The 14,252-nt window shown below is 35.5% G+C and overlaps 1 protein-coding gene across 2 annotated transcripts in view; it reads left to right on the forward strand.

Annotated features, from left to right (window-relative positions):
* LOC107551994 (glycogen synthase kinase-3 beta) overlaps positions 1-14,252 on the forward strand; it is an 88,183-nt gene that overhangs the window by 67,985 nt on the left and 5,946 nt on the right. The window contains exons 7-10 of one of the 2 annotated variants that reach the window (XM_016233803.1): positions 6,345-6,442; positions 8,747-8,854; positions 11,334-11,520; positions 11,614-11,712. In XM_016233803.1, the coding sequence (XP_016089289.1) occupies positions 6,345-6,442; positions 8,747-8,854; positions 11,334-11,520; positions 11,614-11,712 (492 nt within the window). The remainder of the gene's footprint in view (positions 1-6,344; positions 6,443-8,746; positions 8,855-11,333; positions 11,521-11,613; positions 11,713-14,252) is intronic. The other variant, XM_016233804.1, reaches the window with a different exon arrangement.

Below are 14,252 nucleotides of genomic sequence, written 5' to 3' on the forward strand. Positions count from 1 at the left end.
CGTCTGATTTCGCTCCCTTGGTGACGTGGCAAAGGGATCTCATTATAATATTACTGCCCCTTAATCTGTAAATTTCCACCCACGGCGCTGTCATTTTGATTCCGCAAGCGACAACGGTGTACCAGTTCTAATGCCATGCCGAAAGTTTGAGCAAACATGCTAACTGTTCAGTCTTTGGCTGCACAGAACACTATTTAGAGTCCCAGCCTCAGAGGACACAAGAGAGCAGTGGATTTATTGATTTATTTAGGCTACTGTATATTGCTGCTGCCACACAGATCTAAAATAAACAAGCGATTTATTTCCCAGCTGTTCACAGACATAACCGACTGTTTTTGTAACTCATGTGTTTTTAACTTAAACTTAGTACTCACATGCTGTGACAGCCGCTTTCTGTCCGTGTGCTCTCTCAGAAAACCGTATATCAGAAGTTTAAAGTAATATGGTTTAAAACGCATGATTTCAGTGTAAAAAACATGATCATCAGAACCAAAACAGATGTTTTTCAGCAGGTACCAGTCCAGATATAATGGCTAGCTCTATTCTGGAAAAGGGGGCGGGGAGCAGCAGCTCATTTGCATTTAAAGACACAGGCCCGAAAAACAGCGTGTTTCTGCTTCCACTCAAAATAGGCATTTTCAAAATGTTATAATAAATAATATGTGGAGTATTTTGAGCTGAAACTTCACAGACACATTCTGGGGACACCAGAGACTTATATTACATATTGTAAAAAGGGGCATAATATGTCATCTTTAATTAATTTATATATTTATTGATACTTTTCAAATTTAATGCAGGAATAGTTTATAAAAACTAAAGCTTGTCATCATTTACTCACCCTCATGTTGCTCCAAACCTTATGATTTTCATGCTGTTGTGAAACACAAAACATACACAAACACAAAAAAGGCAAGCTAAAATGACTACAATGACCAAATGATGGTACTTCTATTATTTTTATTTCATTTATTCAACCAAAGAAAGTTATATCAGTGAAAAATGTAGATGTCAAAAAACAATGTAGAACTCGAAAAATGAAAAATAAAAATAAAATATGACCACATTATGGTACCATTATTATTTTTTTTTTTTTCAACAGAAGAATGTTATATGTCATGAAAATTATTTTTCTTTTTCATTTGGTTGAAATAATCCCTTTATAGTTCATATCTTATCAATTTTCTATCTTTTATATATTGTTATATGTTTCATATTTATGCATCTCATATTTAAGTATCTTCATGCTTTTATCAGAGTAACTTCTATTTATTTATTTTACTACTTATGTTGCTAGTAATTATTTTTCAGATTTGACCCAGATATTAATAAAGGAATAGTTTACCAAATGTAATCATTTGCTCACCTTCCTTTCAAACATTTCTTGCTCTGGTGAAACACCAAAGAAGATACATAGCAAAACTTTTGGAGTGCTGTTTTACATATTTTACATTAAAAAAAAAGACAAGCTAAAATGACAAAATGACCACATTATGGTACATTTATTCAATAAAATAAAGTTATATGCGTAAAGGGTGAAATAGTCCCTTTATATTTTGTATCTATCTTTATATCTTTTATGTTAGGATATCTTAGTTATTCTTATATTGAAGTATCTTGACAAGTGTAGCAGAGTTGGTTGGTTTGACTCAAGTAAATGAGCTCAGGAATGTCAGATCCAGCAGAAATAGACTCTCTCACAGCTGAACTTGTGGAGGAAGGAAGAAGGGCATAATAGACAGGATGTGACATCAGACGTGGGGTCAGAGTGGCCCTGTAGGCCACCCTATTGAGCTCTTCCTTTCCTTTAGTTCTTCAGGAGGATATGACTTCAACGTCTGAGCATGTATGTTATGTAAAGGTGATGGGCGCAATCATCGCTCGCTTTCAGGCACGGTTCCACACAATGCATGGCAGTCAACGTCCACAATGACATCATGCCAGAGAATTGACTGTTTTTGTGTCGCAGCTTTTTTTACGGTTCGCAAGTTGGTTGTTCAGTCATGGAGATATATGGAGGGATGTGGCGTATAAGACATTTTTAGCATAGACATTGACTCAGAGTCATTATCCTCTTTCATACTGAGCTGGTTTTATATATAGATTCACTGAAGTTATATATGTATGTGCTATAAAGCCTGACACTTTTAACTCTGTGACTTAAAGTATTTGCTTTCTTGTTCTCTGTCCACAGAAGGATGAGGTGTATCTGAATTTGGTTCTGGACTACGTCCCTGAGACCGTCTACAGAGTGGCGAGACACTACAGCCGCGCTAAGCAGACCCTTCCCATGGTTTATGTGAAGGTGCGGATTGTTCCTAATGTGTGCTTGTGTGAGTGATGTGTACATCCTGAATAAAAACCTTAGGTTTTGTTCCCGCTGGTGAGTATACGGGTCAGCCGAGTGTGTGTTGGCGTTTCTTCCCCCTCCTCCTGTGCGGTTTTGCGTCACCAGTGTCTTGACTGCTGTGATGGCATCATCACTGCTTTGTGCCGCGTCCTGAGCTATATCCTTCCTGCTATTGGCAGGATGCGACATAAATAGTCAAACACTCACATACGTAAACATATGTAAAGATACAATTATATGTGAAAACTTTCCACTTAGAAGTTAAATTAGTGGTTCTCAACCAGGGAGTCTCAGCTCACATTAAAGAGGACATCAGGATTACTTAAAATTATTAAGGGCAAAACAAACATTTAAAGGGATAGTTCACCCAAAAATTTCAATTCTGTCATTAATTACTCACGCTCATGTCGTTCCAAACCCGCAAGACTTTTGTTCATCTTCGGAACACAAATTGAGATATTTTTGATGAAATCCGAGAGTTTTCAGACCCTGCATAGAGAGCAATGCAACTGACACGTTCAAGACACAGAAAGGTAGTAAAGGCATCGTTAAAATAGTCCATGTGACATCAGGGGTTCAACCTTAATTTTATAAAGCTATAAGATTATAAAGCTACAAGATTACTTTTTATGCAGAAAGCAAGCACAAAAAAAAGAGTACCATGACACATGCAGATTCTACTATACTCTCGTGAACGCACGTCGAAGACTGACACGGAAGAAAATATATTGTTGAATAAAGTTATTTTTGTTTTCTTTGCGCAGCTTTCTTTGCGTAGCTTCATAAAATTACGGTTGAACCACTGATGTCACATGGACTATTTTAACGATGTCCTTACTACCTTTTCTGGGTCTTGAACATGTCAGTTGCATCGCCCTCTATGGAGGGTCAGAAAGCTCTTGGATTTCATCAGAAATATTGATGAATATCATTCATTTGTGTTCTGAAAATGAACGGGTTTGGAACGACTTGAGGGTGAGTAATTAATGACAGAATTTTTATTTTTTAAAATTAAGTGTGATTTCTAAATGTAATGTAACGTCATGTAAATGGGAATTCCTCCATGGGAATTTTTATGAAGAATATACAATATTTTAATTATTATTAAAAAAATACGGATTTCATCAGAAATATTGATGAATATCATTCATTTGTGTTCTGAAAATGAACGGGTTTGGAACGACGTGAGGTGAGTAATTAATGACAGAATTTTTATTTTTTAAAATTAAGTGTGATTTCTAAATGTAATGTAACGTCATGTAAATGGGAATTCCTCCATGGGAATTTTTATGAAGAATATACAATATTTTAATTATTATTAAAAAAATAATAATTTTCAATGAATATTTCATTAAACAAGTGTCATTATTTTTGTGCCATTATGTAAGGAAAAACATAATGGTAAGGGAAATACCAGTACACAACCTATTTACATTATTTTATTTGTGGAACAAAAAAGGTGTATTTTTGAAGAATTTTGTGGCCACATCTTTGCATATAATTAATGTGAATGTGGACTAGGGACTCACCACCATAAGAGAGGCATAAAAGTACTCCATATGACTCATGAACCATATTCCAAGTCTTGGTAATGAACAGATCAAAAATCATTATTCTCTGATAATCTTCCCCTCTCCAAAAATGGACAAATGGATATGATAAAATGCCATTAATATCAGTGGTGCCATATTTGCCATATTACTTCAGAATAGTCAAGTAGAACACTTTTATGACCCTTAAAAAGTACTGTGGTGGTTTTTAAGTCATTTTCACTTTCACTTTCATTATATGGATTCACCTTTTGTGTTCCATGGACAAAAGAAAGTAATTTTGGATTTGAAACAACAGATCTGGAGAATTATCATTAGAGTTTCAGTAAATCATTTGATATTACAAGCAATATAAAAAAACTAAATTATATTATGCATTTTTAGGGTACCTTTTTTGTGACCTGTTTTTATGACCGCTTTGCTAACCTCATGACTTGTGTATATTTACTTTACAGTTGTACATGTACCAGCTCTTCAGGAGTCTGGCCTACATCCATTCCTTTGGGATCTGCCATCGAGACATCAAACCGCAGAATCTTTTGCTGGACCCAGACACAGCCGTGCTCAAACTCTGTGACTTTGGCAGGTCAGTTGGTAATCTCTTGATAGCCAATTCATAGGAGACAATGGTTTTCTGATAACCTTTCAAAGGTCCGAAAGCAACGCTTTACTGCATTTAACCTGAAAATCCCATAGTACACCTCACCAGAGGCCTCCAGATGGTCTCGCTATGCTCGGAGATATCTGTGCTGACCTCTGTGCTTTTCACATTTGTCTGCCTAAGAACACTAGTGAAGATTTTAGTTGAAGTGATATTTGGGTATCCATTTCTCCTTTGCCTTGCATCTGAAAACTAGGGCATGCGATTTTGCCTCTTGTTAATGAATACCTTATACTGAGGACTAGACAAAAATAATGCAAATTTTCCTTGAATGAGGACACAGATTAGCAGCAGTCTTCATGTACACTGCAAGCAGCCTTGAGATGCTTTTAAAATGTTAGCAACTCGCTTACCATCTAAACAAAGAAACCGTCTTTAGCTTTCAGGTCACTTTAGATCTCTTAGCTCATTTGCCATTTAGAGTTACTTTTAGGGGTTTATCCTGCCAATAAGCTCCACAAGGCAGAATATTTGAATGAAATGGTGATGTGTGTGATCAGAGATTGTTCAATCTGTCTTTTTGTTCGCAGTGCTAAGCAGTTAGTACGTGGGGAGCCCAATGTTTCCTACATATGCTCACGGTACTACAGAGCCCCCGAACTCATCTTTGGAGCAACCGACTACACCTCTAGCATAGGTACATGAGCTTTAATCGTACTACCATGCAAATCATTTCTGCTTCGAAAAACTACTCCTCCTTTATGTTGCTGTCACCTCTTATCATGATAAATATGCAAATTCATGACAAAAGTGACCCTTGTGAAAAAGAAGTATACTGTAGCATTTTTAAAAAGTGTAATTAAGTAAATATAATGTTTCCAGACACTTAATGACATGTTATTTGCAATTAAATACAAAGGTATTATAGTTTGATTTATAACAAATGCAGTTAGCTGAACGTTAGTTAGTTGGTTTGTTTTTTTGGCACACTTAATCAGGACTTAAGTATATCTTTAGTTTTAGAATTAGCATAATAACAATAATTATGTGTAACAATAATGTGTTTATGAACTAAAATTTTTACATTTTACATGTGCTTCAGTATATTAGTCAACACATCAAACTCAACAAAATATTAAAACAATGATTTAAAATGTAACATTACAAAGTGCATTTTTTAAAGTGTGTTAAGAAACATATTCATGAACTGGAGAGGATCTGCAACTTGGAGGAATGGCAGAGGATCCCCAAATTCAGGTGTGAAAAACTTGTTGCATCTTTCCCCAAAAGACTCATGGCTGTATTAGATCAAAAGGGTGTTTCTACTAAATACTGAGCAAAGGGTCTGAATACTTAGGACCATGTGATATTTCAGATTTTCTTTTTTAATAAATCTGCATAAATGTCAACAATTCTGTGTTTTTCTGTCAATATGGGGTGCTGTGTGTACATTAATGAGGAAAAAAAATTAACTTAAATGATTTTAGCAAATGGCTGCAATATAACAAAGAGTGAAAAATTTAAGGGGGTCTGAATACTTTCCGTACCCACTGTATTTATTTTCTTTCACATTTTTATTGACTGCGATTCAATTGGTTTTACATGATCGGCCATTGAAAAGTCAAATCATTTGACCATTCTTTCAGAAAATAGGCCCTATAAAAAGATTATGAAGCTGAAGGATCTTTCATGAACTCGTGGATTATTGTAGAGCACTGTTTTGTGCTTTTTTTGGTTTGACGTGTTGTTGGTGATTTTGCAAGGCCGTAGTTTAGGATGTGCTCTGTGTACGAGTCCTTGACCTCTTGCTTAAAAGTATCTCTCTGACCCGCTTTCACTGCAGACGTGTGGTCAGCTGGCTGCGTGTTGGCGGAACTGTTGCTAGGACAGCCAATTTTCCCCGGCGACAGCGGAGTGGATCAGCTGGTGGAAATCATCAAGGTACTGGCGCCGCCACACCGCCACTTCTGTCTGTGATTTAATCTCAGTGTTTGCATGAGTCTGTAGGAAGAAGAGCAACAATTGCTGCGTAACAGTCGGTTGATTTAGATTGGGAGTTTTATACAAGACTGTTAACATGATTTATGGGTTTTTTGTAACCGTTTTGTAAAGTGAACTCTCTTAAAACTTTTACTAGTTTGTGTAATTACAAATATATTGAAATACATTCAATGCACGTTTCAATAGAAATGACATCAAAGTGTATTTTAGTTTACCATAAATGCTTGTTATTATATTCATCACTACATTTTAACCATATTTTAAAGACACTAGAAGTAAATATGAAATTATATATAAAGATACTTTATATATATATCATCTGCTGGAACACCACTCTCTCGTGAACCGCTTCACTTCAGAAAGCCTTTATTAACCCCCGGAGCCGTGTGGAGCACTTTTTATGATGGATGGATGCACTTTTTTCGGCTTCAAAATCTCGAAACCCATTTACTGCCATTATAAAGCTTGGAAGAGCCAGGACATTTTTAATATAACTCTGATTGTATTTGTCTCAAAGAAGAAGGTTGTATACACCTAGGATTGTTTGAGGGAGAGTACATTTTCAATTTTGGGTGAACTATCCCTTTAAAGGTCCCCTGAAATGCTTAGAAACACACAGCGTTACTCTATGTGTTGACGTCATTTAAACTGAAACAGGAAGACAGGGCGGGACATATCAAGCAGCCCCGCCCCCTTTTAAAATAGCCAATAGCATTCGCTTATATCACAGCTTGGGCTAAAGCCGTTCAGAGCCGTTGAGCTCCGTAAAGCCGCATTTGACAGGGTATGCCAGCCACAATCTCATCCATATTGCTATAAGCTCGGTAAAGCCGCATTTGACAGGGTAGCCCAGCCACAATCTCATCCATATTGCTATAAAATATAGCATTCTGTGTAGAATTCAATTAGCTCCGATACATTTTGTGGTCTGCACCGACTCGCGCATGTGATCCACTCCGTGCTATCGTGACTCTGCAGAGTGTGTGTGCGGTGCGGTGGTTAGTGTGACACAGTGCCAAACCAGACTTCTTTTTTTCCTCAATGGAAAGCATATTTATACTGTTTGAATCGTTCCCTGTTTTATATCCGCGCTGCGGGGCGGGGTGCGCGTGGCGAAACACGCACGCCAACTGTCATTGTCTTGTTTAGTTAACACTCGAAGGTGATTGGGCTCTCGGGCGAGATCCCAATTCGTCAGTCACTGACGTAACGTTGAACGTGACTGACTGAATGGGAACACTAATTCTGTGGACAAGTGAATGATTTCAGCCGCGGCTTCGGGCGCTTCAGATTCTAGAGAGCATTTGATTGGACAGAAAGTTTGATGAGAAGCTGAAGTACGATGTGACGTCAAAAATCAATCTTTGAGCCGTTTTGGCGGAAGTGACGAACTGCAAGCTTTGAATGCTTATATCTTCTAAATGTGAATTTTGTCACTGTTTTGGAGCACACTGCCTTATAGATAACCTTAAGACTAACATATTGATACTAACTTTAATTTTGATTTCATGGGGACTTTAAGCATTTAAAAAAGCACTGTTAAGTTTAGCTAATTGTATTTAAAATAAATAAACTAAAACACATTTTCATTTAATTGCAATTAACATGCAATTAAGTGTCTGAGTTTTATTTTTCATTTGAATTATATTTTTTGAAGTATATTATTACCATGATAAGTGCTCTTTTTAAAAGTATTTAAAAGTAAAGTATACTTCTTTTTAACAAACATGCATCACACAGTATTTCAGTCATTTTTCAGAAACTTCATTTCACAACTTCATTTCTTTATTAGCTGCCAAATTGATTAATAGGAATGACACTACATCTGAGGGACAGTCATAATTTATTAGAAAAGTATTATTATTTTCAATAAATAAATATCGAAATGGTTTAGGACTGTTTCACTTTTTTTATAGTTTGAACACTTTGTTGATTAGCTTGAAAGTTTAAAACAAGCTTTATCAAAACAAAGACATTTGAAAACTTGAGTTTGGAAACTTAATAAATTCAGGAGTTTTCAAGGTAACCTTCAAATATATATATATAAAAAAACAATTTGAAATTCATTTTAATAAAATCGATGCATCACCCTTAAGAGAAATGGTTTTAAACAGAAGGCTGATATGGTTCTAAATAAAACTGTTACTACATGTAAAGAACCTTTAAAGAAGAATCTTTTTGTAAGTGCTGAAGCAACAGTCTGCTGTTATGTTGAGTGGTGTTTCTGTGTGTTTGTGGTCTCAGGTGCTGGGCACTCCCACACGGGAGCAGATTCGGGAAATGAACCCAAACTACACCGAGTTCAAATTCCCGCAGATTAAGGCCCACCCTTGGACTAAGGTGAGTAAACAGGTACAGGACAACCGTTTTACTACTTCTAGCACAGCCGCCCTCCACCTCCAGCCGTCAGCTCGACTCATTGTCCTGACTCCATTCCATTCACATCACCCAGACGTCTGCACCACACAGGCCTCGCCGACTGCATTTCATTTAGTGTTCTTTGACACTTACTTCTCAACTAGTTGATGAAAGAAGGACCATTTCAGTCAGGATTGTCTGTATGTAGACATCCTCTTTCTGAGCTCTGTTGTAATGCTTAGCCAAGTGACCTTACAGTCTGTTCCCAATCCTAGTGAGCTGCCTACGTAGGAAGCCTGGTTCAGAAAAGGTAGGCGGAATAATTATGCTGCCTCCTAAGATAGCTTGATTTAGAAAGGAGAAGGCGATTCTAGAATGCATTAGGTCAAGATAAAAAAAAAAATTCTGATTCTGGAATTATAAATGTTATGTGTACTATAAATATTATTGTGGTTCATTCAATACTAAATAAAACTGATCAATAAAAATAGTTTGAAATCTGCATATTTTACTCAGTATTTGTGTGCTTTGTATTATAAGGCGGCGGCTGCATGTTTAGGTTTTGGAACAGAGCTGACCTCATATCCATTTGAATTGAATGACTTCTCCAGGCATGCTCTCGACATTGCTTGCTGACTTCATTACACTTTTTACAATTGTTGTTTACGCTGTGGTCTAGGTTTTTGGATTGTGGTATCCAGTACTTTTCAAAAGTTTGGGTCAGTAAGATATTTTAAAAGCAGTTAATACTTTTATTCCGCATTAAATTGATCAAAAAAGACATTTATAAATGACATTTATATGATCAAATTATATCACTTTTTATTTATCCAATCCTGAAAAAAATATATCATTGTTTCAACAAAATATTAAGCAGATGTTTGAACATTTATAATAATAATAATAATAATAATAATAAATGTTTCTCCAGCAGCAAATCAGAATATTAGAATGATCCTGAAGGATCATGTGACACCGAAGACTAATGAGGTGAAAATTCAGCTTTGACATCACAGGAATAAATGACATTTCAAAATATATTCAAATAGATAACAGTTATTTTAAATTTACTGTATTTTTGATCAAATAAATGCCACTTCTGTGAGCAATAAAGACTTTTTTCAAAAATATTGCAAAATCCTACCGACCCCAAACACTTGAACAGTAGTGCATGTTATGCCTTGCAACCGAAATTGTTGCCATGTACATCAAACTGAAGTTGCTGAGTCATTTGAAATCACATTTGAAGGACAGACGAACTGTTCCAGATGGACATTATAACTGGTAATGAGTCTTGGTACTTTTCTTTGGTATGCTTAGAAAGGGAAGTGTACACAAACAAAATGTCATTTTATTTATTGCTTTAAAAAAACATTCTTCTTAATCATTCTTCTTCTTAACAATTCTTGAAAACTGTGATGCAGATCTCAAATTGATATTTTTGTCTGGCCATTACACTAAAGTAAATTGACCTAACACTGTAGTCCACATGAAGTATAATAGCAGGAGCTTTCATGTGCCCCCTGGTGGTCATTGTATGAAATACACAGCTGAGCTGCAGGGTGTGTTTAGTCTTATCCTCCAATCAGACCCTTCCCTTCAACACAGTCTTACCTTCTGCACAGGATATGCCCCAGTGCCTATGACTCAAACACCTCTAAAGGCAGAAATGCCTTCCTTTTCTTCCGCTTCCTGTAAGCCAGAGCTTGAGCCAGATATAAACAAGTCTTATTTCAATTACTACACTTCTTGCTCTATTGAAGACCAAAACCTTAAAGACTTGGCTACGAGAACCATATGAGCTTTTCGTCCTTAATAACCAGAAAAAAGTATACAGTTCCTTTAACAGCCCATAATGGGACATGGTGTCACCCTATACAGGGCAGGCTGTTATAATGTCAACCTGGGGCCTCGTTTTTAAAAACGTGCATATAATCATCCTAAATGTGTAGCCTACGTGAGATAATTTCCTAAATGGTTCATAGATGACTCGGTTTCCTAGGAATGATTAAAAAAACACCCATAGCTACAGACATGTCTTGGCTTTATTAATCGCAAATCATGTGCATATGAACGAGTGATCATTCAGATAGAATGACGAAAGCTTATGCAAAAGTTATAATGCCATAACATGTGGTTATTCATTCCAAAAAGGTTTGAATGCACACTTAATTATGTAGTTATGCATAATTTGGTTACACTATATTTTACTATTAATTAACTTCATATACTTACTGTATGGTTAGGGTTAGGATTAGGGTTACTTGCATGTAATTATGCATAATTTATTGTTGTGACAATAGTAAGTACATGTAACATGTGTAACAAGGACACCTTAAAATAAAGTGTTACCCTTAAGTTATAAGACATGTAACAAGGACACTGAAAATAAAGTGTTACAGTTAGTTTATTCATACTATAAATATACACTTTACTAATATACTCTTAGTGAACTTCTGAATTGTCTCGGTAGGTGTTTCGGCCACGCACGCCTCCTGAAGCCATTGCGTTGTGCTCGCGGCTGTTGGAGTACACCCCGACTGCTCGGCTGACCCCGCTAGAGGCCTGCGCTCACTCCTTCTTTGATGAACTGCGGGATCCCAATGTCAAACTTCCTAACGGGCGTGAGAAACCATCCTTATTCAACTTCACAACTCAAGGTAAGGCCTTATTTTGCATTTGCTCTTTTGAAGAAACGTTCTGTCAAATGCAAGGTGGTCAGCTTTTGGTGTTGTTTGTTTGACTTGACTCAGAGCTGTCCAGTAACCCATCCCTGGCCTCTATCCTAATTCCTGCTCATGCACGTAACCAGGCAGGAGCCTCTACCCCCACCAACGCCTCTGCCACTTCAGGTCAGACCCTTTTTCTGCTCTTCTGACATCACTTATATTTTTGGATGTAGCTCTCATACAGTGTTCATATTATAGTATTTTTAGTGAACAGGGGGTTTTGTGTCATAGCTGTTACTGTATCGACCAACCAGAAGCTAGAACCTCTGTTTTATCAATTACGTTTTTATTCAATGATGTATAAAATGTACACAGTAAAGAAAAATTCAAATCACTTGTTTTTATTGTTCGTTTTATATTGGTTTTGATAAACTTTTATACCATTTTCAAGAAACGTGTAAATTTAATGACTCTACAAACGTCATGTGGGTTAACAATCCATTAAAATTAATAGCATATTTTCCTATTCTATCTTTATCTTCATTATCAAAAAAGATTTTAAAATATTTCCTTTTTAAAGGAAATATTGGAGTAGCACCACATGACATATTACAGTGTTGTTACGAAGTAAAATTATTAAAAATATTTTATTTTTGTTTAAATAATATTTTTGTTGTTTTCAATAAAGCTAATATTAAATCAAATGTAAATATTAGACTAAAAATGTAACTTAAAAAATTGAAATGTTGGAAACTTACTCTAATATAATGAATAAGTTTGTGAATAAGTTTGAACAAGTTGAAGTACTAAAATTACTAAAACTGAATTAAAGCTAAATAGAAATACACAAACTAAAATTAAAATAATAAAACAGCTAATAAAAAAATAATAAATACTATATTAGTATTTCAATAATACTGTTATATAATATAACAAACAAACTAAAAAAAATTACCTTGCTAAGCTTGCCAAATTATCTGATATTTTAATACACTTATTGAACTTTTCACACAGTCACGAGGGACTTCATGACTTGTCTATACCAGTGTTTCCCAACCGGGGTGCCGCGGTACCCTGGGTTGCCGTCTGTCGAGAGCAGGGTTGCCGTGTAAAAAATAGTTTTTTAATATTTTTAAATTACTAAAATGTAAAAAAAACAAAAAACATCTATTATATAATATCCATTTCTGATGTCGCCAATAATTAGAGATGCACCGAAATTCTAGCTGCCGAAAATTAGTTCACTGCTCAGGTTTCACTTTCATGTGGTGTGACGCTCTGCGTATTTTCCGTTATCCCGCTCTATGCATGTGCGCTCCGCTCAGTCGCTCCACTCGTATACCGTTCATGCTCATCGGAACAGCAAAGCCCACTCAAAAATTGAGCCGACAGGAAACATGGATGTAGTACAGTATTGTTTCTGTCTGCAATAGCCCTACTGTGTTGTAGCATGGTGTGGTATATGAGCAACTCTGGTAACGCTGCCCTCTCATTCATTGATCTGCTAACCGTTATGTTATGCTCACGTGTTGTCCTCTGATAATAATAGCTTTCTAGGACTAAACATTATTTGGATAATTGGTAAAAAAAAAAATGACAACAATTTAATATCTTAACCCTACTGTTAGATCTACCTGAAAAACTAAAAAGCAATTTATTTAATTCAAAGGCCTGTTGTTATTTTTTATTTGTGCTATCATTATTCATTTCTTTATTTGTTATTATTTTATTACTGCTTACTTTTCATTTTTTATTCAATTCAAAGTTTGAAATCAAGCTATCTCGTGCTACTGCACCAAAATTACCCCACTGTAAAATAAAAAAAACTCTTGAGTGAGCAAAAATGTGTGAGATAGCTAGTTATAATGATAATTAAATAATGTTTACATATGTATAAAAGCCTACATTAAAATCTGTCATATAAATTGGTCTCTTCAATAGAAATTAGCTTACTGATTGCCACCATTGATGGACACAATTTTTTAATAATATTAAAAATATCTGTATGACATTATATTCTGCAGTTCTTCCCTGTTGTACCGAATATCTATACTTTTTCAAATTATCATATCAAAGTTAGAAATTCAAATGCCAAAGGGTGCCACAAGTTTGTTAAAATTTCCAAAGGGTGCCGCAACTAAAAAAAGGTTGGGAAACACTGGTCTATATGATATAATTTCTGGGGGTTTTTTGCATTCAAATATAATGCCAAATTACATATTAAAGCTTTTTTTTTAATGAGAATTTAATTAAATGTTAATCTATTAATATATCTTTAATATTTTATTATGGTATTAGTACAGTTATATCATGCAGGCATTTTTTACTGTATGCAACAAAAATGATCAAAATGAATTTTAACATAGAAATTAAAAAAAATTATATAATTTCTGTGTGATATCTATGGAAGTCTGTTTCCGCCACTGAATAAAAATGAAAAAAGGTAATTCTGACTTTAAATCTCGCAATGCTGACTTTAAACTCGCATTTCTGACTTTATATCTCGCCATTCTGACTTTAAATCTCGCAACTCTGACTTTAAATCTCGCAACTCTGACTTTAAATCTCGCAACTCTGACTTTAAATCTCGCAACTCTGACTTTAAATCTCGCAACTCTGACTTTAAATCTCGCAACTCTGACTTTAAATCTCGCAACTCTGACTTTAAATCTCGCAACTCTGACTTTAAATCTCGCAACTCTGACTTTAAATCTCGCAACTCT

This window comes from Sinocyclocheilus grahami, unplaced genomic scaffold, assembly GCF_001515645.1.
Source record: "Sinocyclocheilus grahami isolate Dianchi unplaced genomic scaffold, SAMN03320097.WGS_v1.1 scaffold439.1, whole genome shotgun sequence".
In the NCBI taxonomy this organism is placed as follows: domain Eukaryota; kingdom Metazoa; phylum Chordata; class Actinopteri; order Cypriniformes; family Cyprinidae; genus Sinocyclocheilus; species Sinocyclocheilus grahami.